At 38.2% G+C, this 25,707-nt stretch overlaps 1 protein-coding gene across 1 annotated transcript in view; it reads right to left on the bottom strand.

Annotated features, from left to right (window-relative positions):
* Positions 1 to 1,231: 1,231 nt before the first annotated feature.
* Positions 1,232 to 25,707, bottom strand: part of MSRB3 (methionine sulfoxide reductase B3) — a 121,737-nt gene continuing 97,261 nt past the window's right edge. The window contains exons 5-6 of the mRNA XM_049783020.1: positions 13,685 to 13,782; positions 1,232 to 1,486 (exon numbers count right to left, since the gene is read on the bottom strand). Coding sequence (XP_049638977.1) covers positions 1,322 to 1,486; positions 13,685 to 13,782 — 263 coding nt within the window. The 3' untranslated portion in view covers positions 1,232 to 1,321. The remainder of the gene's footprint in view (positions 1,487 to 13,684; positions 13,783 to 25,707) is intronic.

Raw genomic sequence — 25,707 nt, 5'->3', positions numbered from 1 at the left:
TTTGCCTTACATGCAGAAGGTCGGTGGTTCGAATCCTGGCATCCCATATGGTCCCCAGAGCCTGCCAGGTGTGATTTCTGAGCATAGAGCCAGGAGTAACCCTTGAGCGCGGCCGGGTGTGACCAAAAAAAAAAACAACAAAAAAAACAAAAAAAAATACCAGATGTGGACATAGGTACACTAACATTTTGATTTGTCACGTTTCATTTCAGTCTCTTGACAGTTTCATTAACATTATCAACTGTTTCATCCTTTTCTTCTTTTGTGCTTACGAGGAAAGACACTATCAAATATTTATAAAAATACTTTTTAAAAAACTACATTTCATAATTAGCATTCAAGATTCCAAAACAAACACAGTGTCCACCAATCATAAACCTCCCTTCACCCCTGGATGCAGCAGGTCATGTTCATCACCATGGCTCTTCCTGAGAAAACCTGACAACACACAGGGACAGCTGTTCCACCCTCTTGTTTTCTCTCATCCTCAATATTTTAAGTTACACAGTGGGATTCACCACCATGCCCTTCTAGCTACAGGTGGTCTTAGATGTAAAGGGACAGACAGAAAAGGCAGGGCAGGTACTCTTTGTGAACCCTGGGCAAATTGGGGCTCAGTGTCTCACAGTCATCTTCCACAACAATATTTTCCATGAAAAAAAAAAAAGTACTAAAGGCCTAACCAAGCAGTAATGTTTACCGTGCCATAACACTGGGTGAGCCCCTTTAGATCTGGCAATAATTTAACATAAGGAAAGATTTTAGACCTTCACACCCTTTGAGTGAGAATAAACCACCTTAGCTCAAACTTTCCACAAGGCTGAGAAATCTCCTAAGACTTTAGTTCAACTGAGCTGGAGCTTACACATGAGCCTCCCAAACACGACTCCTCCAGGTCTGGGTTCCCTGCACCGCTAAGCTCTTGTTTCTCTGCCTCAGAGATCTTGATTTTCATATTTGAAAGGCAAATAGCAACTGTCTCAAAGCAAGGCAACAGGGCGGGGAGGGTCAGAATCTCAAAAGCAACTACGTGCTTGAAGAAATAATGCCAAAGGTAGTTCTGAATGGCTTGTGACAGAAGTTTGCCGAAGCTATCTTCGTCGACTAAAATTATAAACAGTTCTGAGTCTAGTCAATAGCAAAATACATGGATATCCAGCCAGGATCTCTATTTAAGCAAAAGGAGGAAAAAATATCAAGAGCACAAATATGGCCTTATATGATTTTTTTAAAAATATATCTGAGACGATTTTGACTTTCATTAACAAGCTGTGCATTAAGTACACTTTAAGTATATTCGTTTCTATCCCTCTTGGTTACACTACAGCTCCTTCTTGTCTGCCTGGGCTGGGTTGCCCACTGCACTGGCCCCTTCGGCACTGCTGGTCTCTGCTGGTGTGAAAGACAGTGAAGCTGAATTGATGCAGTATCTTTTGCCAGTTGGACGAGGTCCGTCATCAAAGATGTGTCCCAGGTGAGCCCCACACTGAAAGAGAAGTGCAAAATGTAAGGAAGGAGCGTGTGCAAATATGGCTTTGAAAGGGAGGCACATAAAGCACTTTAAATGGTTGACCAGCCTGTAGAGAAATGATGGAAAACATCATGGATGATTTCTAATCTGCCTGTCAATAGTTGCAGAGATGCACCACATGCTGAAAATTAAAACACACACACACACACACACACACACATGCACACACACGCGCACACACACACACACACACACACACACACACACACCACACCACTCCCTGGGATTGTGCATATGAGAAATCATTTAGGAGCCACTGAACTTTTCAATCCATAAAGTCTCTCAGCCAGCTGAAAAATGATGGCAGTAATTTTATGAATTGAGCTGACCCTTGATCTATGCTTGTAAGGAACATGGCAGAATAAAATGTCTCCCCACTGGCATGAATTCTGGCTTTGGATGGGTGGGTTTCAGATATGCAGAAGTCCACTGTAACAGATACTGTTTAACTGGCCATGACGGAGGTGATGTTTGCTTTCATGGCAGTAAAACTTAACATCAGACAAGCCTTGGATGTTCTTGAAATCTAGCAAAGCAGTGGCAAGGCACAATAGATTTATGTCATGATCACTAGGACAGCAAGCGAAGGGGAAATTTTCACCAGCGCACACAATAGTTTTTTTTTTTTTTCTTACTTCCAATAGGCAGAGAGCCATGCTGGTTTCTATACTTCAGAAAGTAAATTATCTGGAAAAGGTGAAGTTGTTTAAATTCAAAAACAAACCAGAGGAAGAAGAGAATCAGACAAAGAGAATCGGTCAGAGGTGAGATGACAGTCTGTGATTCTGTTTAAAAGAAATTCAGCAAATGATCTGAAATGGTTGGTTCACTTAGCCCTACACCAACTACTCTAATATTGGGTTCCATGCTGCAAATTGTTCCAGAAGGAGATTACATAGGTCACACAACTCATTCCAGCCCCTTTCTCAACAGAAATGGGAGTGAAGGAAGGGAAGATATTAATGCACCAAATTCAAACAGGTTCTAAAAGCAGCATCTGTTGTATTACGAAGAAACCAACCTCTGGCACAAGGACATCAATTTATTCACTGAACAATTATTTATGTAGTGCCTAGTACATGCCAAGCCCTGTCTCAGATTCTGCAAGAATTAACGATTCCTGAACTCAGTTTAAATTTGAATAAGAAAAACAAAAAAAGTCACAAGACAGTGAAGAAAGAAAACATAGCAGGTAGAAATAAAGACTAAATCAGGAAAAAATGAGGGAGAAAGTGAAGTATTAGGATTGGGAGCTGATGTTGGCACATATTGGCAAAGAGGTCCAAGGCAGCTTGCTTTAGGAGACTGGAGTATAAAAACACAAGGAAAAAAGGGAGCTGATATTTCCAATTGTGTTTCAGGCAGATGAAAGAGCCATATGTAGGAATTTTATGACATACAAGGAATAAAAATGATTTATTAATCTTTCTCAGTGTGTGAATTTGGTATATAAGTGCACTTATAAATTAATCAAAAGACTAAGGACTTGTAACAGGGCAAAGATAGCAAAGGAGACGATGAGAGAAAAGTGAAGAATGAGGATAGTTACAATGGAAAAAAGTAGAAGCACAGTTGGCCCTTTGAAAGTGCCAAACTAAGTTCTCCAGCGACCTCCGGTTATGAATAAACAGTATAAATGGCAACTTTGCCTATGTGGCACTTCCATGTTATAAGGGCATTCTTATTTTACTGCCAACATACTGTGTCAGCTTATTAAAGAACTAAAAGTGAACCATGAACTGATTTGATCTATTGCCTGGAAAATATAAAACAGGCCTAAAAAACAAATCTTGCATTATTTTACCACATTCTATGTAGGTTTCGGTAATATTAAGGCTGACAGTTCAGATTGCTTTTCCTTTCTATTAACAATGGAGGCCAAATTTTCAGACATCAGCAGCTAAGATGCACCAGCAAAAAATACATGTGCTTCCCCAACGGACACAGGAAAACACCCATTTCTGTCTGCCAAAATGGTCAATGTGCAGACCCTCAGGAACGGTGCTCCGTGACCAATATGTGTGTGCGATTATTGATCTCGCATGCAGCTCTGGCACTTTGATCACAGTTTCTGAGAGGTGGAGTTTTCACATAAAAGCCTCACAGAGGCTTTATTGGCTTTTGTGGCTGTTTTGTTTTTAAGTAAGAGAATATAGCTATCTGGGCAAAATTAATAATGCTGCCTTTATTAATCATCTCTTGGACAAACTTTAAAAACAGTACTATTTAACCTTCCTCCAAAAATAAACACTGTAAGGATATACTTGATGTCAGTTAGGGGGACTTATATGGTCTTTATTTCCCAAATCATTTTCAAAACCCCAAACCAGAGTAATTTAATCTGTTGAACTGAATTGGTTTATGGTTTGTCATTCTATTTGCTGATCTGGACCTAGCCTTTTAGGTCAAAATGAAGGGAAAACTCTGATTCTGGCTGTGTTTAATCTCGGAAAAATAAAAGGGGTAAGAGTAGAGGTTTGAATAGAGAAGGAAGAGGAAATTACAGCAAAGAAAGGCAATAAAAATGGAAACAACAATATAGTTGAGGAAGGGCTAGAGATTCTCAGAATAGATGAGTTCCCTACAGCTGATAGAGATGGCTGCATCAAGCTTGCCACAAGAAATTCTGGAAGATCCAACCAGGCTCACATAAATAAATGAAGAACAATGTTTGCAAACATAGCCAGGTGTCCCGTAGTCCCTGTGCCACCACATGCAAGCTGCAAAGCTGCAAGGCCATTTGTCTGAGGGACAAACTGCCATCTGGGAGTCCTCTAGGCTGCAATCTCCTTGGTTCCCCCATTTCTTTTAAAAGTGCACAGGCCTTAAAGGCTCCTCCCTGAGGGGAGCGCACATGGAGTCCATTCTTTCCAGTTTCTCCCCCTGGCCAAAGACTGGGATGATGAATGGAAGTTGTCAGTGATGCATTGTTTCTTTAGCCGCCTGCGAGTTCTGCCTCCCCTACCCGGCCAACTGGCAATGTGTGCGGCTTTCTCAGCACACCTGGTTGTAACTGAAACAAACTGGCTGCCTGATGAAGAAATCTCTGAAACCTGCTGTTCCAGGATTTATTTCAGGGAGAATCCTGAGTGTGCTTTTTGCAAGTTGCCTAACAAAAAAGTGGTCATGTTATTTTTATTTTACAGGGAAAATGCAAACTATAATAGGCTATTTTAGTTCTCGTTCTCAAAAAACTTGAGATAATCGTTTTGTTTGGGTGGGGTGGGTTGACTGCCAATGTTCAGTATGCTCAGGGCCCCTCCCAAGCAATTTTTGGCAACCCAGTTTGGGGCTGGGGAGTGTACAGAACCACACCCTGTGATGCCTGGGGTACCATGTGGTATGGGATGAACTGGGGTTTAGCTGCATGCAATACATGTGATTTAACCTCTGTACTTTCCCCCACCCCACAGATAATTGTTTACACTTGCTTAGTTTTCTTTATTTAGGGGCCACACCTGATTGTGCTCAGGGGTCTTTGCCCAGGGATCTCTCCTGGTGAGTGGGATCAAGCAGGGATCCTCAAACTTTTTAAACAGGGGGCCAGTTCACTGTCCTTCAGACTGTTGGAGCCCCAGGTTATAGTAAAAACAAAAATTATGAACAAATTTCTATGCACACTGCATATATCTTATTTAGAAGTGAAGAAACAAAATGGGAATAAATACAATATGTGGCCCGCGGGCCATAGTTTGAGGACCATTGGATCAGGTGTGCAGAGGACTAAGCTGGTCAGCCCTGTGGAAGGCAAGCACCATGCCCAGTCTACTATCTCTTTGGCACTTTTTACATGTTTAAATTTCCTCAGGAGTCTTTTCAAACCTAAGATCCCTCCATTCAGAAAAAAACTGCAACTTAACCTGAAAAGAACCAGGGGAAAAACCCACTTTGGGGTTTGGTGGGCCACCCCCAGTACTGCTCAGGGGTTACTCCTGGCACTCAGGAATCACTCAAGGTTGCTATGAGGTCCATATGAGATGCCAGAAATCAAACCCAGGCTAGCCACATGCAAGGCAAGTGTTTACCTGTTGTAACTCTTGCTCTGGTCCCCAGATATCCACTTTTTAAAAGTGATGTCACACCAAATTTAACATATTTCCTTTAAAAATCTGACTGCAATTCTCAATTGTGTGCATAAGAAATACAAATAATGCATTCAACACAGTTACATATTTCTTCACTTATGTGTTTCCAACTGTTCTAGGGGGCTCCCATCTATTCCTAGGATCTTGGGGGGCTTTATTATTGTCATTTTCTCTTGAGTGTTTGATCTATAAGATGAAGCAGTTTCAAAGCACTTTTTACACTCAGGCACATGGGGTGGGATGAGAGGAAAAGAAGAGTGTAGGAAGAAAAGCAATTTACTTTGCCAGTAGTATCCTGTTTTCTCCCACCGTTATTGAAGACACTTGTGTGTAAGTAAGGCTCTTTTCCTCTATGCTTGTGATATTAATCTTTTGCCAAGGAAATGATTGTAAAGTCACCAGTTTAGCATTATGATTTTACTGAAAGATCAAGAAAAAGAGAGATGGGCTGTGAGTCTGAACCCCTATTGTAACCCATGGGCATCTTTAATCATCAGCAAAATATGAGTTGTCATCTGCAAAAGATTAATAAGGTTTGGGGTTTTACCAAAAACTGCTTAACTTTTGAAAAATACTTGTAGTGGGGAATATTTACCTTTCTGTTGATTTGGCTGACTGGGAACAAATTAATAATAATCTAAAACAAACTTAAGGGACTCCACTCTAGACTCCAGCAGAAATAGCAGGAGTCATAAATAAACCCAAAGTTGGGTAAACTCAGGGATCTGATGGTTTTCTTAAAGATTATTAGGCAAAGTTAAGTGATTTATTGGACTCTCACTTGCTGCAGATGGAGAATTTTGATCTAAAGAAGTAGAATTAATGAGTATTTCAAGGAGGGACCTACTTCGTGGAACTACAGCTTAACCCATGCAAATTTTACCTCTTTGCACTGAATTTAATTTTAACATGCCAGGGTTGGAGGATTAGGGAAAAACTGTCAGACAATTATTCATAGTAGTCAGAGAAATAGAAATAGAAGCAATGTACTTGATCACTAGTTAAAAATGAAAGTTAAATAAAAGGAAGATAAATTATTATAACTTTAAAATTGATAGGAAATTATTATAGCTGAGCAAAAGTGTTTATGCCCATCAAAGTAGGCAAATTCATAACTCCTTTGGAAGAGTTAAGTGGAGTACAGTTCCTGATGGCAGTAAGAAGAGCAAAAGAAAACAAACATTTTTGCAATAAAAATCAGAAAGTAACAGTATAGTCCAATTCTTCCTATAGTCAGTAATTATAATAAAAGGCAGTGAAGATCCCCACCATCCTGCCTGTGTCTTGAGCTATTAAACACCAACTCTATTAATAGGTCTCTTATTCCTGAATTATTAAGACCTCGGCTGCAATATTTCTGAAAAGAGATGATAGTACTTATTCAAGGATAACTTTCTGAGGTTATTTTTTTTAAAGTCTTATTCAAGAAGTCACTACGGAGGGTGGGTGTGTGAGAGCAGAGAGATAATCTACAAGGTAGGTGCTTTCCTTGCACCCAATTAACCAGGATTCAATCCCTGGCACCTCATATGTTCCCTGGATCCCTGAGCACAGAGCCAGGAATAATCTTGGAGTATTGCTAGATGTAGCCTGAAAAGCAAAACCAAAACTGAGTATAAAAAAAAACATAAAAACACTACAGTGTATGATAAAAAAAGATGACAAATTATGGTTCATGAAGAGTCTGTGCCAAGCTGAACCTAAATAAGAGGACAAACACATTTCATGGTATAATCAAAACCTTGGTTTTTTATATTTGGGCCACACTCAGTGGTACTTAGGGCTTACTATTTCCTGGCTGTGCAGTCAGTGATCACTCCTGGCTCAGAGCTCAGGGAACCATCTGGAATGCCAGGAATCAAATCAAGTTCAACCAGGATTGAACAGAGGCAAGCACCATGCCTACTGTACTAATGCTCAATCCATCAATATAATTTCTTAAAGGGAAAAATCCTAACTACTAAAACAAAAATTGGAAACCAATAAATGTATGTAGCAATATTACAAGTTGCATTTATCGATTTTGTTGTTCAAGCTCAGTTGTCAGTAAAGGAATTCTTATATTTGGCACTCCAGACACAAGGAATAGAAAATGTCATTGATATAGTAAAACTCTCTAATAGGTTCTTCATAACATGAATTCAAACCAGAGAAGTGACAAAATGTAAATTCAAATGTCATTTGTGTTTGTAAACTGGAGCTGCTCAAGGCTTACTCCTGGTGTTGCTTGGAGAACTAGAGGCAGTGATAAGAATGAAACCTTGGTCAGCCATATACAAGATAAGTGTCTTACTCCTGTATTATCTTTCTAATTAAAAATAAAATAATTCTTGTGGCCAGAGTGATAGCACAGTGGGGAGGGTGTTTGCCTTGCATGTGGCCAACCCACATTCAATCCCCAGCACCGCATGGTTCCCCGAACCTACCAAGAGTAACTTCACAGCACAGAGTCAGGAGTAAGCCCTGAATGCTGTCAAGTGTAGGCCCACCCCACAAAAAAAAACCCAATAATTATAAAAGAAGTAAATCAGAGAAGTTTCTCACATCCTGTAATCATCAGAGAGGAAAAATAAATATGGAAACTTCCTACTCCTTGTGAGTAGGGAAATACCTAAGAGGAAAGGATAGAAAAACAAGATAAATAGATCATGAAATATAATCTTAAAATTATAAATTCAAAATTGAAGCACAAGGTGTTAACTCTAGTATGAGAAATTAAAATCAATTATATATTGTAATTAAATCATTTTAATTGTTTTAATTTAGATAAAAGGCTGTAAATTAACAGGAGAAAATTAAAGGAAAATGTAAAATAAAATAATAGTTGTGTGAGAAATACAAACAGAAATGGAGCTAACAGTACACGCCTTGGCAAGCAATTACTGTACTGGAACCAACCTCCCAACTCTCTGCCAATGGGGAGAATCCAGAAAAGTTATCATTCTTGAAGACTAGGACCTCACTGAATTTTACTAGGAACTTACTTCACAGTGCTTTTTAAATCTGGGACAAAATGGTGGCAGAAAAAGTAGCCGACAAGGAGTAAATAGGTCAGTGGAAGTTCCAACTATTAGACCAAGATCCAAAAATGTTAGCCAGGTCTTTAGTCAAAGGGCCAAGGGAAATGCCTGCTACAACAGATCTCTTTTGTGAATGTCACCTAATGTTGGACACTGTAGGACACCTTCATAATGGTGTTTTCTTCACTGCTATTGATGATGTTATCTCTGTGATGGGCACAAATAAAGGAAATTAATTCTAACTATGAATTTTAAGAATTCATTGCAAAAACATAAGCAATTAGGGCCTTAAGGAAAGTTATTTCTTTTTTTTAAATATAATTTTTATTTTGAACATAGTGGCTTACCTATTGTTGACAATAATATTTTAGGTACATATTTACATAAAATCAGGGGGATTCCCATCACCGGTTTGTCCTCCCTATACCTCCGTTTTCGTCCTACCTCCCAAATCCTCCACCCTCACCCCCGGGGCTGCTAGAAAATGTGGTCCCCTCTGTACCTAGTTTACTACTTAGTAGTCTTGCACCTGCTTGGTCTTGGTGCTTCCCTTATTTCCCCCTCTAACTGGGAGGCAGGACTAGATAGTTCAAGTTATGTGGTTTTGTTTGAAGAAGAGAAAAGTAATAAACTGGGGTAAAAGTCTAATATGCCAAAAATGGGTGGGATCCTTCTAGAGGCTCTCATGATCGGTTTGAGAGACGAAGGAGAAAAATAATGTGTAACACCCAACAGTACAACAAGAAGTATCAAATATCCAGTGAGCACTCCAACAATAACAATGATAAGCACCACAAAAATAGCCATGGTCTTGAGATAAAAAGCATGGCAGGGCATATAAAGAAAGAAAAGAAAAGAGGTAAAAAACATAAATATAAATGGGGACAACAACTTCAATAACCACACCAAAACAAGGAAATCAACAAGAAGTAGATAGGTAAATAAAAATAAAAAATATTAAAAATTGAGTATTAAAAAATAATATATATAAAAAATGTTTTATGCTTTTTGCCTTTTTTCCCCTCCTGCAATGGCACAGTAAATATTGGAGTCATTCGAAAAGGAATTTACTTGGCCTAAGAGATATGGGGTTTCTCCACCCTTGGAGTATATTGTCATGGGATTAACTATAGACTCCATTCAGGTTCATTTACTCTCCCCTTAGTGCTTTCGTGGTGTTTGGAAGGCTTCTGCTCCTTCCTGGGTGATAAAATCAGACCTCTGTATCTAGAGATCTCAGTATCTGCACAGATCCAGGAGTGGGATTTATGATGAAGTCTTTCTTTGTCGTTCTAGAAGTTCTGTTCCCTCAGTATCATTTTAATCCATCTTCTGTGGTTGGTGGTCTTGGTCTTTGCACTGATCCTAGGATGGAACCTAGGATAGTGTCTTTCATTGTGTTTCCAGAAGCCCCATTCCGTTGCAATTGTCTCAGCCAGACCTTTGGAACTGGGGATGATGGTTGTTGTTCAGGTCGTAATTCAAACTCTAGACTGGGGCTTTTTTATTGGTTCCAAGATATGTACAGTCCAGTCATGGTTCTAGTAACCAGTCATCTGTAAATTGCGATCTTGGTTTTTGGACTGACCAAAGGGTGACAAGTCTTCTGATTTTGTCTTATCGTTAGCTGGTGAGGTAGGATAACCTGCTCTTAGGTCAAGTGTTCCCATTTTCCTCGTTGTCAGGATATCATATTAGAGCTGGCACTTGTTGGTCAGTCCAGCAGCATTAAGGATGTCCCGGTTGGGATTTGTTTCCCGTAGCTGTTGTGAAGAATTTTGTCGTTTCTATGTCTGGGATCCAGGGTTCAAGGCTGGATGGATGGTGTCTAATCACCTGGGGTCTAAGTTGGGTCCGCATGACATATTTTCAAGGTGGGAGATATCTCTGTATTGTAAACAAGTATGAGTTCTTATCCCTAGTAGATAAGAACTCGTTTTTATATGTAGGATTTCCCCTTTTATTAGTGTGCCTTTGCAGGGAGGTATGGTGCTACATTATATTATCGGTGCATTTGGGGATGGACAGAGAAGAAAACAGAAACAGGTCACACACCCAAAAAAGATAAAAATAGGAATAAAAATATATGTGCTCACCTATGTATATGTAGAACAAACATTTTTAAAAAAATGAATTAACAAGGTAATTAAAGGAACAAAGTGATGCAAGAGACTACTTTACTTTTGGGGATAAGCAGGTAAGGAAGTGGTGTAATATAGGTCTTATACTTATGTTGAAAGTTTAGGTTTCCCCATTGTCTTTTGGGATTTTCTTGTGGTGTGTGGGTTCCCAGCACCTTTCCATTACAGCCCCTGACCTCTTGAGATTGGTAAAGATTTGCGGCAGGGAGGTCTTGGAAGAGCTCTTGCATTGGGGATACTTTTAGAGCTAAGTCCGGTTTCAAGTAACAGTCCATGTTAGGGGGAGTTGGTAGGGAGGGCCACACAGCCTGAGTCCGCAGGGGAGTTGGTTGCCTTTTCTTGCAGGGGATGAGTTGTGGGTCTGACTGGATGTCCCTTCGCTTGGGTGCTGGGTACTGGTTCGTTGGGGTAGGAGGTCAGTCTAATGCCTAATGGATTAAGAACTGAGGGTGAAGAGTTTTAATACGGTGGGAGGTCTGGATGGGATTGAAGGGTGAAGGGATAGTTGGATTTCCAAAGGGGGAAAAGGGGAAAGTATATGGAAGGGGTAGGAAGGAAGAAAAGAGAAAATACATTAGAAAGAAAGGGAGAAGAGGAAAGAAAAAAGGAAAAGAGAAGAACGGTATAGAAAAAGAAAAAATAGGGGCCCGGAGAGATAGCACAGCGGTGTTTGCCTTGCAAGCAGCCGATCCAGGACCTAAGGTGGTTGGTTCGAATCCCGGTGTCCCATATGGTCCCCCGTGCCTGCCAGGAGCTATTTCTGAGCAGACAGCCAGGAGTAACCCCTGAGCACCACCAGGTGTGGCCCAAAAACCAAAAAAAAAAAAAAGGAAAAGAAAAAAGAAAAAGAAAAAATAAAAAAGAAAGTAGTGAGAAGAGAGGAGAAAATAGCAAGGGAATGCTAGTTTGCTTGAATGTGTTCAATGAGTAGGGCCTGTAGTATAAGTTTGTACATAGGAAAGTTATTTCTTATGCCTCACTTTCAGGATTCTGTTCTTAGTGAAAAAGTAGTGGTCTTTCAAAGAGGAAACACTAATAATAATTACTTCAATTAAAAATTACTTCAGTAATTGTACACTATAATACCTCTATTAAAAGAACTAACTTAAAACAGAAAAGATGTTTAGTAATCTTGTCCACCTTCATTTTTATCAAAAATTTCAGATTCCTAGGGTCAATCATCTTAATTTACTTGTGTTTATTTTTTTTTTAATTTGGGGGGCATTGGGCCACATCTGGTGACACTCAGGGATTACTCCTGGCTATGCACTCAGAAATTACTCCTGGGTTGGAGGGACCATATGGGATGCTGGAAATCTAACCCAGGACTGTCCTGGGTCAGCTGCATGCAAGGCAAATGGCCTACCACTGTCCTATTGTGTTTATATATATGTATATAATATGTATATATATATATATATTCAATGAAATGGAAAACTGAACTGAAGGGAGCTAGTTACTCAGGGATCATAAAAAATTGGGTTTCCACATCTCTCTGCAAATGTTGCTATCTATCATGATTCTCCATCTATCCAAACACCACAAAGATAATCTGGAGCAAAATGCTCAAATTCAAGTTTCATTTCTGTGACTGAAACCAATGTGAATTTACACGATGTTTTTTTGTTGTTGTTGTTGTTTTTTGTTTTTTTATCACACCCGTAGCACTCAGGGTTTCCTTCTGACTCTGCGCTCAGAAACCGCTCCTGGCTGACTGGGGAACCATATGAGATGTCGGGATTCAAAACACCATCCATTCTGGATCGGCTGCATGCAAGGCAAATGCCCTACTGCTGTGCTATCTCTCCGTTCCCGTGAATTTACACAATTGTGTAGCTTTCCTTGTTCCTCAGTTTCCTTATAAAAATAGAATTATTGTAGATACATCACAAAATTATTATGAACAGTTACTAGGAGGGCTTTAAAAATACCAATGTTGTGGCCTCACCCACACCAATTAAAATGGAATATCTGTGGAAGAAACTCAGCATCACAAAGTTCCATTACCTTGCTCACATCCCTCACATCTGAAAAACCAGAGTGGACTGAAATGTCTGCTCTTTTCAAGGGGAATATAGTTTCATACTTGAAAGACATTAAATTTGCCAGTCTAATAACAAAAAAAAGAATGAAAACAGAAATTAATCAGATGGTTAGGTTCAAACTAATATCCCTCCCTACGTGGCAGTAAATATGCCACCTACTCCCTAAAACCCTTGTGCCTGATGAAGGGGGTCAAAGGACAGGTAGAAGAATGCTAAGGGAGGCCCACGTGGCAATCACTTTGATTACAACTGCCTGATTGTGTCCCCTTTACCTTAAGCACATGTAATGGACATCATCCAACAAATATTCTATATGAGTTAATCTCTGGGCTCCAAACTGCAGGCTTTCTGTCACATTTTTTTTAAGCCAGAGTAGAGTACCATTAAACAAAGCCATTTGTAGGGAAATAAAAGTATCTCCAGTTGATTCAATACAGTGAAAAATGGTTGTTTAGGGTTTATGATGCTTTTGCTACATTAGCCATATATAATCTGATGTTTACATGACTCTCTTCTCACTGCAGTTCTCTGCACCCACTTTCAGTCCTGACTCCCCCCACCGACCACAATTCAAACATGGTGGAATAAAGATTCTAGAAACAACTTTCCTTGAGTGCTGGGAAGTGGGAGGTTGAAGGAAGGGGAAGTTTGTTTTTTGGGTTATAGGAGTATAGAATGGGAGTCTTGAAAAGGTAATTTCTGATATATCATCAAATCATCACACACTCTTCTTTGTGCTTTTTTGTCCCACTTGGTGATCAGTCACTTGGCTTGAGTTGCTACCTTTAGGAAAAGCAGGATTCTTAAAAGAGCTTTAACATTGAATAAGCAGCATGTGGGGTTACCAGGTAGGGTGACTGACCTGAGAGCAGCTTGTCTCCACTCTATGCATCCCGTAGGAAAAGTCATCTGTGAATGTGATGGAGTCAGGAGTTATCACATCATGGAATGAAGGCCAACCTGGGCACACACACAAAAAAGAGGGCTCAAAACTGGAGTTATAATTATTTTAAAGAAATAATGACCACGATATAAAAATCCTTAATATATGAATCATGCTTCAACCTAGGGGAAAATGGTCAAAAGCTAAAGGATAATAATATGCAACCATTGCGATTTTAGTACAACTGTTTCATAAGAACTTTCCCCCACATCCAATTAAAGTTGTGTTTGGATTTTATGTTTCATGAAACTGTCTTAGACCACCCAGTGGTTTTCCTCAGCACATCCCTGAGTGCATAAAGCTCACCCCACCAACTGCTTCAGAGTCACTGGGCATAGCCCTGATGTATCAGGAATCTTACAGTGTAATATTTTCCAAAAACACTGTCCAATTAGTCTGGTTATTAACTTTTCACTTATCCTATGCCTCTTAGGAAGCATGCTTTGCAGTACTCTTTCTGGATGGCTAAAATATATGCAAGTAATATTCTGTTCACTCACTTTTATCTAAATCTTAGTATGGGGAATTATCTTGGAAATCACAGCTTGATTATATTGATCAATGGGCTTGCTCCTGTAATAGAAAGTCAAGAAGCAGTGTTCTCTAGGCATCTCCAAGTAACACCTTGTCTCTACTAGCATCTTGTTCCAATTTTCATTTATTCTAAGGATTTGTAAAATATGCATATAGCTTTAAGAAACTCAATGGTAAGTGGACCATAGGATTGTACAAATGTTTATGAGTGTACAGTCTGGTTTTATGTTCAGTACTTATGGGCATGTTTTTACATGTTTCCAGAAAATGTCTGGAGTTACTGAACTGAAGCCTACATCACCAATATGATGAAAGAGGTGCTATGTTGCTGAACTGCTGGTGCAATTTTTTTCCCCTTGCAGAAGCCAAATAAATTTCTGCAGAAAGGAGGAAGCCCTTTAAAACATGGTGCTTTGTGTTAATACACCTATTGAAAGAAAACAGAATGCAAATTTCAACAGTGTGATTTCCAGTTTCAAACAAAGCAAATTAGCTCAGACCACATTTTTGTAAGAAGTTCTCAAGCACCACATTACCCTCTGTGCAAAAAAACAGCCTCCGAGGCTGTGCTAGATTTAACTCACAATTTAAATACTTTCCAATTCTGATGTGAGTTCAAGATTGCTATAAATCACGACCTCCCAGATTTAAGACAACATTAAAAAGAAGTGGTAGTGGTACCTAAATCAAACTAATATTCTTTGCAGGGATGGCTTTGCCAGCAGTGTTAGGGTGGCAGAGATGGCCACTCCTGGTTAGGCTAATCTAGTTGTGTGGCTTACTTGGGTCCAGCTATGTGTGGGTTCCCAGGATCTTACCCTAAAGTGCTCAGGGAGAGATGCTATGCCAGCGATTAAATCTGGGACCTACTGCAGGGATATGTTCCATCTCTCTGACTCTACATTAATGACTTCAGGAAAACTAATTTCTCCCTATCACATAAATTCTGAGAAAATCTAAACCTATATTAGAGAAAAATTATAACGATTTAATAATTACTGAACACAATCACAATGTTTTGTGTTCAATCACAGAATTTCTAGGTTTAAATGGTGATATTTGAGAACATTAAAATAAAGTCATATATTTATGCAAAGAAAGAAAGCATTCTGTTCTGTTTTATCTTCCATGCTATTACTTAATTGTTGCTTGAAGATAATAATACTATGTGTGACATATATAATTCAGTAATAAAATATAAACACAAGTTTTACATAGTTTTCACTATATCAGGGGTCTCAAACTCGTGGCACGTGGGCCGTTTGCAGCCCTCCATACAACATTTTGTGGCCCTGCCCTAGAGGAATCTTTTTTGGTTTTGTTTTGTTTTAGTTGTTTGGGTCAGACCCCCCAATGTTCAAGGCTTACTACTGACTTTGCACTCAAGGATCACCCCAACTTTGTCTCCTGCGGCCCCCAGGTAAATTGAGTTTGAGACTCCTGCACTATATCCTTTTAAAATTTACCATAAAGCTTATTCCCTTCCCCATTTTCCTATCTCTAGAATTCAAAATAGATTTAAGGAAATTATATATCTTACTTATACATAGATATACACACAAACAAAATTACTTGACCATCATTAAAAGCACCAACTACCTAGTACAAGTAAAAAAGTCCCATATAATTTATAGTCAACCCTTCATATCTATAGATTCTGTACCTGCAAATTCAACCTATAATATCCATGAATGTGGAGTCCATGGATAGAAGAAACAATATGAAATAGGTACATCCATTTGGTTCAACTTTAATTTACTCAAACTCCTCCACTTCCCACAAGCTCCCTCTGAATCTTACACTTATAGTGGATTTGTACTTAAGTTTTTCCCTGCATTTCTAACTGATGAGGTGCTAAGAACTTTGAAAGCAGAGTTGGAACTGAGTGCTCTCTCTGTCTGCCATGGTGGAGAGCTCAAAGGCAGGCTCAAAAGGTTTTAAAACTGTATTCCAATGAATCTTCAACAAACAAGAAGAGTGAATAATTGTGGCACATCACAGTGTTCCATAGAAAAGGGAAAATAGGGGGCCGGTGAGGTGGCGCTAGAGGTAAGGTGTCTGCCTTGCAAGCGCTAGCCAAGGAAGGACTGCAGTTCGATCCCCCGGTGTCCCATATGGTCCCCCCCAAGCCAGGGGCAATTTCTGAGCGCTTAGCTAAGAGTAACCCCTGAGCATCAAACGGGTGTGCCCCCCCAAAAAAAAAACAACAAAAAAGGGGAAATAGACTCTTTTTATTTCCAGATTAGATTAAAAAATCTCAATGGTAAAATCCCATTTTATTATCTGGCTTGGTTCAATCACTATAATTAAGTTTCTCCATGTAGGTACAGTAGCTTAATTATTTATTTAGGATAATAAAATATAGAAACTAGAAAAAAACATAGAAACTATCTAGGTCACTGATTTAAACCCCCCCCCCCATGGGGCTTGAATTGTAAGGGGAAGGTGAAGAAAGAAGAGACATTTCTTGCAATACTATACAAGCAGTAAGAGACAAAATGAAAACTGGAATCTAGTTTGTCTTTACTCTGGGATTCTCTTCTCAGTAAGATACTGAAAGGGTATTTACTTAAACACCACATGATTAAGAAGTTTTCTAGTTTAAATATGTTTTTAGAGTTTCAGTTTTGCATCCCCCAAAACTGCTTAAAGGGAAAGTTCAAGAAGAATTTTGTAGTACTGGGGGGTGTAGCTCAGTGGTTGAGCACATATAGGATCTTGGGTTCAATACCTGAAACCAAAAAGAAAAAAGAAAAAAAAAACAGTAATCATGCTATCTTGTTTGATATATAGGTTACTTATTTGAGTTAAAAAACCATAAAGACTTAAGATCTGACTTTCAGGCAATAATACTGACAAACTATAAATTCTATTTGGAGTTTCTTAATTCTACATTTTTCTAAAAATTGTCTCTGCTTCGAGTGAACTAAGAAGAAAGTCATATAGCTATATATATATTTTTTACTCCATGAGTTAAATATTCACATTATTTTTACAGAAAATTATATTCAAGGATAGGACAGCATGAGATAGAATGACATAGAATAGAATTCCCCAAAAAGAGTTCAATGATTTCGGAAAGTCTGTCACTGTAATTGTTTACCACGGTGTTATAAAAATATGAGAATTAAGAAAAATTATGAAAATGGAGGATGATTAAGGGTTGTACATGTTCCATGGGGAGATTTAGAAGGAAGACAAATACCTTCTGTACCTGGAAAATAAAAAAATTATTGATCCTCACGGTACTTGAACAACAACAACAAAAAAGACTAGAATATTTTGTCAAAGCTCACCATAATTCACTGTATTCCTTTGCTCTGCCAAAGTTTATAAGATGGAATATGTATTTTTTTTATCTGACTCAAACATAATTAGTGGAAAGAGCCACAAAAAATATATATGTGGAAAATGACTATCCTGTGCCATCAAATACCTTCAGGAGACAATCTGGTGAAACCAACTTAACCAGAGAGGCTAACCTAGGAAAATGTTGGATTCTTTTGCCCGGTCTCTCAAAAAATCAAAGTTCTCCAGATATAGAATCCATCAGAAAGGTAAGTCCTTAATGACAATCAAACTAAGAAGGACTTTCACTTGAGAATAAATTGTCTTATGGCAGAGAAGCCACAGTGATGACAGCACTTTGAAAGCGGAATTCCCTCATCATGTGAAAGTATTTAAAGGAGGAACTCTTCACTGCTGTAAAAATCCTCAAAGGAAACCCTGCCCCCACTCCTAATAATAAGGAAAGTGCTTCAAAGGGTGATAGATAGGCAAAGACTGAAGCAATCTGGGTCTTGTTGAGAAAATTATCTTGAGCAAAAAGGAGGGGTGTGTGTGTGTTTATGTCAGTTTTGACATTAAAGAAAGATCATCCATCCTCCTTTTCCTAGGACTTCCCTTTTGGTCTTCTCATTTAACAACAACAAAAAAAAATTATTTGTTTTGGATGCATTCCATGCACTCTTTAAAAGAAAAGTCATGTGAAAACCTGTATAAACAGAATTGGCTTGTCCCACCCCCAATATATATCCCTTTGTTTCTATTTGATAAAGTGGAATTGGGGTCTGTTATTATATTTCAAGGATGTAAGCTGTATTTATTATATATCAGTTTACTACTCTCAGGAATATGTTACATAGATTGTCCCTTTAAGAATTCTCAACTTTAGTTAGCAAAGCAATGCAGGAAATGTGACTAAAAAGAAAAATGGGAAATAAAAATTTTGCTTTAGTTTTATCAACAGGAGTCAAAATAATCATCAGACACAACATTGCTGATGCACTATAAAGAAGTTACATGTTTGTTTACTCCTCAAATAAAGGAGAAAGTGAGCCAGTTTATCAGAGATCTTTGGTGTTTGCCACTGTCTACAGTATGCTGATTTTTTAGACTTTACTGTAACATTCTTTTGCATTCATAATGTAAATGTAAGGAGAAATTCAAAACTGTCCATCATTCATATAAATTTCTTTCCATGACTTCTTTCACTTACAAAGCAGACTGGACATTACTTGGATCCATGGACTGAAGTCTGACAGTGCTTCTGAGGTAACATTCTACTGACCACTATAAAATGTGTCTTTTCAACTGCCTCCTAAGAAAACTGTTCTAATCTCTACAACCTTATCATTTCTTCTTCTTCTTTCCTTTCCAAAATCTTTGAATTGAGTCTTTAAGCTAACAAGAGATTACAAAAAATCATGTCTGTTGTTCATATCTAAGAAAGTAGCCTTCATTCTCCTTTTTTTTTTTTTTTTTTGGTTTTGGGTCACACCCGACAGTGCTCAGGGGTTACTCCTGGCTCTGCTCAGAAATCACTCCTGGTAAGCTTGGGAGACAATATGGGGTGCCGGGATTCAAACCACCATCCTTTTGCATGCAAGGCAAACACCCTACCTTCACATTCTCCTACTTCTTTTTTTTCTTTTTTTTTTCAGAGGTGCATCAATCAACCTTTAACATCCAAAAGAGGCACGGATGCAGAGCATAGGAGATGTGAAGGGGTATCACCCCTGCTCCAGAAATGAAGGAGAGATGAACACAAACCAAACATTTTCAACTGGCCACACAAGTCTGGGAGGGTAAGGGGAAACAAAGACTTATACATTCATTAAAAAAATAAAGTCAAACAACCAATCCTGTACCCAAAGTGTTTGATATAGGGGACTCATTCACAATCCTAGTCCCCACCCTCCCCAGTTAAAGAGAAAACTCAGTCTTTCTCCTGCTTCCCCACTAACCCCAAAGATAGAAGGAAAAGAAATGAGCTGGTTCCCAAACCCACCCCACCCAATGTCAACCCTACACATGAAGAGATTTGAAGATGATTTCTAAGAATCAGCAGCTCACCAACAATGACTAGCTTCCCATCCCCATTTGATAAACAGACAAGATTTCCCTAGTACTCTCCCTACATTCTCCTACTCTTGTTTTGTTTTGTTTTGTTTTTTGTTTTGTGGTTTTTGGGTCACACCCGGCAGCACTCAGGGGTTACTCCTGGCTTCATGCTCAGAAATTGCTCCTGGCAGGCACGGGGGACCATATGGGACACCAGGATTCGAACCGATGACCTTCTGCATGAAAGGCAAACGCCTTACCTCCATGCTATCTCTCCAACCCCTCTCCTACTCTTAATAACAATTTCTATCCAGCTTTCACCTCTCCTGCACAAAAAGATAAGAGACCACAATAAGATGCATGGCCCATGAGTAGGACATAGCAGAAACCACCAAGAACTAATTGAATTGGAATATTTAGTTAATAATTTCTTATATATTTAAAAGCTGTTGAGAGCAGATTTTAGAAGTTCTCATCACAAGAAAAAAGTCATTTTAATTGTATATGGTGGCAGATGTTAATTAGATATGTGATCGTTTTGCATAAATGCAAATATAGGATCATTATGCTAAACATAAAATAAATATATTATGTCTATTGTGCTTATTTTTAAAAAAAGGTAATGTATTTTTTTATCTTCAAATAGAAAAAAAGGTTTGAATGCAAAAATACCAGTTGATCAAATGATGGTTTAATAATGACTATATGTATTTACACACATATATATAATCATATATTATACACTTTATATATATATATATAAAATCATAGTTTCGATAAGACAAACTGGAGATTTAAGATCTATTTTGTGGGGTAGTAGCATCTCTCACAGCTCTATAATTCTAAGACCATATTGCGGAAGTTGTAACTTTTAGTTTCTCTGTAGTCAGAATTGGTTCATTTCCCCAATCACAAGTTTATCTTATCACTTAACCTCAGTCCAAATAAGAAAACTTTCAGAAGTGTTCCTACTAACAAGAATTGTTTTTATTTATTTAATTTTTTTGGTTTTTCGGGCCACACCCGTTTGATGCTCAGGGGTTACTCCTGGCTAAGCACTCAGAAATTGCCCCTGGGTTGGGGGGACCATATGGGACGCTGGGGGATAGAACCACGGTCCTTCCTTGGCTAGCACTTGCAAGGCAGACACCTTACCTCTAGTGCCACCTCACCAGGCCCCACAAGAATTGTTTAAAACATAAAAATCCTAATTCCTATCTATTTATGTCCATTGACACTTCAAGATTAACTTTTATCCAATTTTTTAAAAAGATGGTTCTTGATCACTCCATCACAAACACAAAATTAATTTTTATAATAAAATGCTAATTCAAAGGCCAGATGGCTGAATCAATTGCACAAAGGGTAGGGTGTTGCCTTGCATGTGGCTGACCCAGGTTCAATACCTGGGCATCCATATGGTTCCCTGAGCCTGCCAGAAGGGATTCCTGAGAGCAAAGCCAGAAGTAACCCTGAGTGTTTCCAGGTGTGATCCCATGAAAAGGCTAGCCAGAATCATCAAAGACGGTAAATAGTTAATGCTATTGTAAGTTCTCTGCGGGGTTACTATACTCATCCTAGTCTTTCCCCCAGTATCCATGCCTTTTTCCCCCCTAATTTTCATATTAAACATATACTTCCATATAACCACCCCTTCAAATTTTTGGTAGTTACATTAATTTTGGTTTTTGTTTGTTTGTTTAAAGCATGTTAAGTAAGGAATATCTGCCTCTTGAACTCAAATACAGGTTCAATAACGGTAGAAAATTAAGTGTGCATTATAGCTCACTGCTCTAGTCAACCTCCTAGTGCAATAAGAGCTATATAAGTGGTGTTATATACAAAAAAGTAAGCAACTATCTGTGAATGAGTAAATGAATACATGATTATCTTAGAGCTTTATATCTTTTGGTGCCCCACTTTGTAAAAGCCCGAGCACCCTAACACTTCCTCTATTATACTTTCCCCATTCCTATCAGCATTCTAAAGTTTTTCATGCTTTTCTATAGATTCTAGGAACTGAAAACTTAACATAGTGTTTCCATTTTATTGTTATAATCAGTTTGCTTACTTAGTTCAGAGCTAGAGTACTGAGAGTATATTTTCTTTTCCAACTTCCAATTGTCATGAGATCAAGCTGACTAATGTGATTCTCACTTTGTTTCTACATTATATCCCATGTTACGAAGCATATCATATTTTAGAGAACATACAAAAATTTTATGTAATGCAACATTCTAAATCTTTGAAATTTTAAGTACAGATATTTCAAACATACAAATTTATACATAAAGCTTTAATGGGTGTTGATTATTTAAAATATAAACTACTCCGGGGCTGAAGTGGTAGAACAGCGGTAGGGCATTTGCCTTGCATGCTGCTGACCCAGGACAAACCTAGGTTCAATCCCTGGAATCCCATATGGTCCCCTGAGCCAGGATCAAGCACAGATTTCTGAGCACAGAGCCAAGAGTAAACCCTGAGCGTCGCCAGGTGTGGCCCCAAAACAAAACAAACAAAAACCCTAAAATATAAACTACCCATATTTAACAGATGTTTTTCTTTTTACTTTTTAGGCTTTTCCCTATTTCTAACAAAATAAATTATTATAATGATATCCAGCTCTGCATACAACCTACCCTGCTCTACCTTCAGGTGTCCTAAAGATATGTAATTGTGAACCATTCCCATGATTGTCTTGATTTATCTTCTCTTTATGTCTATGTACATAAAATATAATGTTTCAAGTATTTTTAAATATACATAAATAATAGCATTACATCATACTTATATTTTGGCAACTTATTTTTCACATTATTTCATTTTTAACCAGAATCATTATCTTATAATTAAATATATTTTCAGGGGCTGAAGTGATAGCACAGCGGTAGGGCGTTTGCCTTGCATGAGGCTGCCCAGGATGAACCTGGGTTTGATCCCCAGTGTCCCATATGGTCCCCAGAGCCAGGAGTGATTTCTGAGTGCATTGCCAGGAATAACCCGAGAGTCATCGGGTATGGCCCAAAAACCAAAAGATTATTTTTCATGATTTTAATTTTTCCATCTATTTCTAAGAATACTGATATCATTTTATATTTGTTTCACTTAAATTCTCTAAATATCTCTGCTTCTGAGGTGACTATTTGATTTTAGTGGGTTTTTTTTTTTCGGGAGGTGGAGCAAACCCAGCAGTGCTCAGGTGTTACTCCTGGCTCTGTGATCAGAAATCGCCCCTGCATGCTTGGGGAACCATTTGGGATGCCAGGGATCAAACCCAGGTCCATCTTACTGTTGTGCTATCACTCCAGCCCCTGATTTTAGTTTTGTCTTAATTTTCTTTCTGTCTCTGGTGAGCCTTGATGGACTGTTTTTATGTAAGAATGAATAGTATTTTTATATTGTTTCCTCTGCAATCATGTGTGAATTTGTTTTCTTATCACATATGTCTATGATCAGAAAATGCTAATAAAGAGTCCTATGAGCACAGCCAGTGTTTACTGATGGTATTTAAATACCTGAGTCTGGAGAATAGAACCTTAAGAGAATCCCAAATTTCCCAAATAGACTTAAAATTGTAAAAGAGTGATATTAGCTTCTTTCTTTTTTTTTTAAACCCTGTAACTGGTGATCTACCAAATGAAATAAGAAAATGAGGAAAGAATAAAACTGTCTAGCATTTCTTTCATTTTCAATTAAATAATTTGGTCATCAGGCCTTATTTTGGTCTTCACAATTTTATTCTTTGAGCCTCTGTAATTCTGGCAGGCATCCCTGCAACAGGTCCTACACATTTTGGCACAAAGTTTTCTATAATGAGCTCTTTCCATTCATGCATTTCTATCCCCTCTTCTCCTGGAAAAATTTCAGGAGCTTAAAACTTCCTGTCTACTTAAGATATACTCCCACACACATACAGACTCAACTTTTCTTTGTAATGAGTTTCTTCTATTCCTACTCCTCCCTGTTTCCTCCTCCTTTTTCTTCATTATCTTACTCTCACTTTAAAGGGGCTTCTTAGAAGAGAGAGGAAATAAATATGCATACTCAGTCTATTACTGTAAATATGAAATTATTTCTTTTTTATTAACTTTAATTTAGTTTTTTTTTGGGGGGGGCCCACACCCGGCGTTGCTCAGGGGTTACTCCTGGCTGTCTGCTCAGAAATAGCTCCTGGCAGGCACAGGGGACCATATGGGACACCGGGATTTGAACCAACCGCCTTTGGTCCTGGATCGGCTGCTTGCAAGGCGAACGCCAATGTGCTATCTCTCCAGGCCCTAACTTTAGATTTTAATCTCCTAAATATAAGATGAAGTAACTGATTTTAGGCATCATTGTTTTTCTACTCACTATAATTACATATTTTATGTAAAAATTATATCATTACAATTACATATTCATACTGACAAAAATACTAAATTCAAAGTAAAAGCAGATTAATTCTGAACTAAAATTGATGAACAAACTATGATATTAAATTATTTTATGGCAAGTATAGTACCCTCTGAGTAGATTACAGTATATAAACTCCTTGACTGGTTCAATGGAAAGAAATTCCTTAGACACATTTCAACCTTATATTTGAGTGACTGTGCTTGAGAATTGGTTGAATTTTTGTCTTGCCACAGCAAATATAGGAAGGAGTAAATCCCTCTATGCCAATGACTTAATTCCAATACTGTAGTATTGGTAATTCCAAAAAAGTAGTATTGAAATTCCAAACAAACAGTATTGAAGTATTGAAATTATATAAACAAGATATTGTCTCAAGACCCAATGTATTCCAGTCTAGAAAGTATTTTAACAATAGTAATGATTTTTTTAAAAATGACTTGCTTTGGCATTCTCCCATGCTTCATTCAGCTTCACTATCTCTTTTTTTAATTAATAATATCTTTAAGCACCATGTTTATAAACACGTCCATAATTGGGTTTCAGCCATAAAATGTACACCCCTCTTCACCAGTGTAACATTAAGAGTATATCATGTAAATCAGACTATGTCTATTGACTCTAGACATTTATAAAAATGAGACATGTTTATAAAATTACTTTTCTTTTAATTACTTGTTACAAAGCAATCCAGTTGCCTAATGGGTGTGGTACTGTAAGTGGTGCCATGATGGGGGTCACCTGAAGACTCTAAACATACTGTTAAAATGATCAGCTTTATGTTTTAGGATGATGACTTTGAAGCAGTTGAAAGGAAAGAGATTAGGAAAAAGGATGCATAAAGGCATGTCAAATGAATGACTCAACACAGGAACAAATTCACAAATCTTTAGGAGTGAAGGGTAGGTAAGAGAATTCAGAGAGCCAGATCCACCAATATGGATGACAGTGGCATCTGTAGGGAGTAACAAAGGACATGAGGATCTGTATCAACTAGTAATATAGTTTCTCATGAAAAATAATAAAAAATCATCTGAGATGGAACAGTCTAGGAAACAAAGATGTGTGGTGCAGAAGGTAGACTTAGACTAAGGACACAGATGTGAAAGTCATCAAAGCACAGAAGGTAGTAAGATTATGTAAGGATAGGATATGTATGAGAAAAATATAATAATGAGAAATAATGAAGAGCCAGAAAGGAATTTCAGAGGTAAGCAGAGGAATGTGAGTCAGTGAAGAAAAATGAATGAATGCATTTCAAGAAACAGGATGAAAAATAGAAAAACAAGAGAATCTAAGCATAGTCAAATAACAGAAAAAAGGTTGGAGGCTCAAGAGATAATTCCACAGACTAACATACATACTTTGTATAATGGAGGCCCATATTCAGTCCTTGACACTTTTGAGTCCCCTTGGGCACTACTGGGAGTCACCCAAGAAGTAACACAGAACTTACAGCAGTCCCAAAGTACTGCCGGTGGGACCCCCCCACACACACACCAAATTAAACAAAGCAAAACGAGTGTAAAGAGATGGAGAACAGAGAATACCTTTGCACCCTCAGTAAGGGGGTAGGTGGGAATATATATCCTTTTCTGCAGCTGAATGCCACCCCTTACACACTCCAAGAGAAACAGCTCCAAGACTTAACCTTATCAAACTTCCAAGCCACA

The sequence above is a fragment of the Suncus etruscus genome, chromosome 11 (assembly GCF_024139225.1).
Source record: "Suncus etruscus isolate mSunEtr1 chromosome 11, mSunEtr1.pri.cur, whole genome shotgun sequence".
In the NCBI taxonomy this organism is placed as follows: domain Eukaryota; kingdom Metazoa; phylum Chordata; class Mammalia; order Eulipotyphla; family Soricidae; genus Suncus; species Suncus etruscus.
The sequence above is the reverse complement of the archived record's forward strand: the minus strand, read 5'-3'. Positions and strand labels throughout refer to the sequence as shown.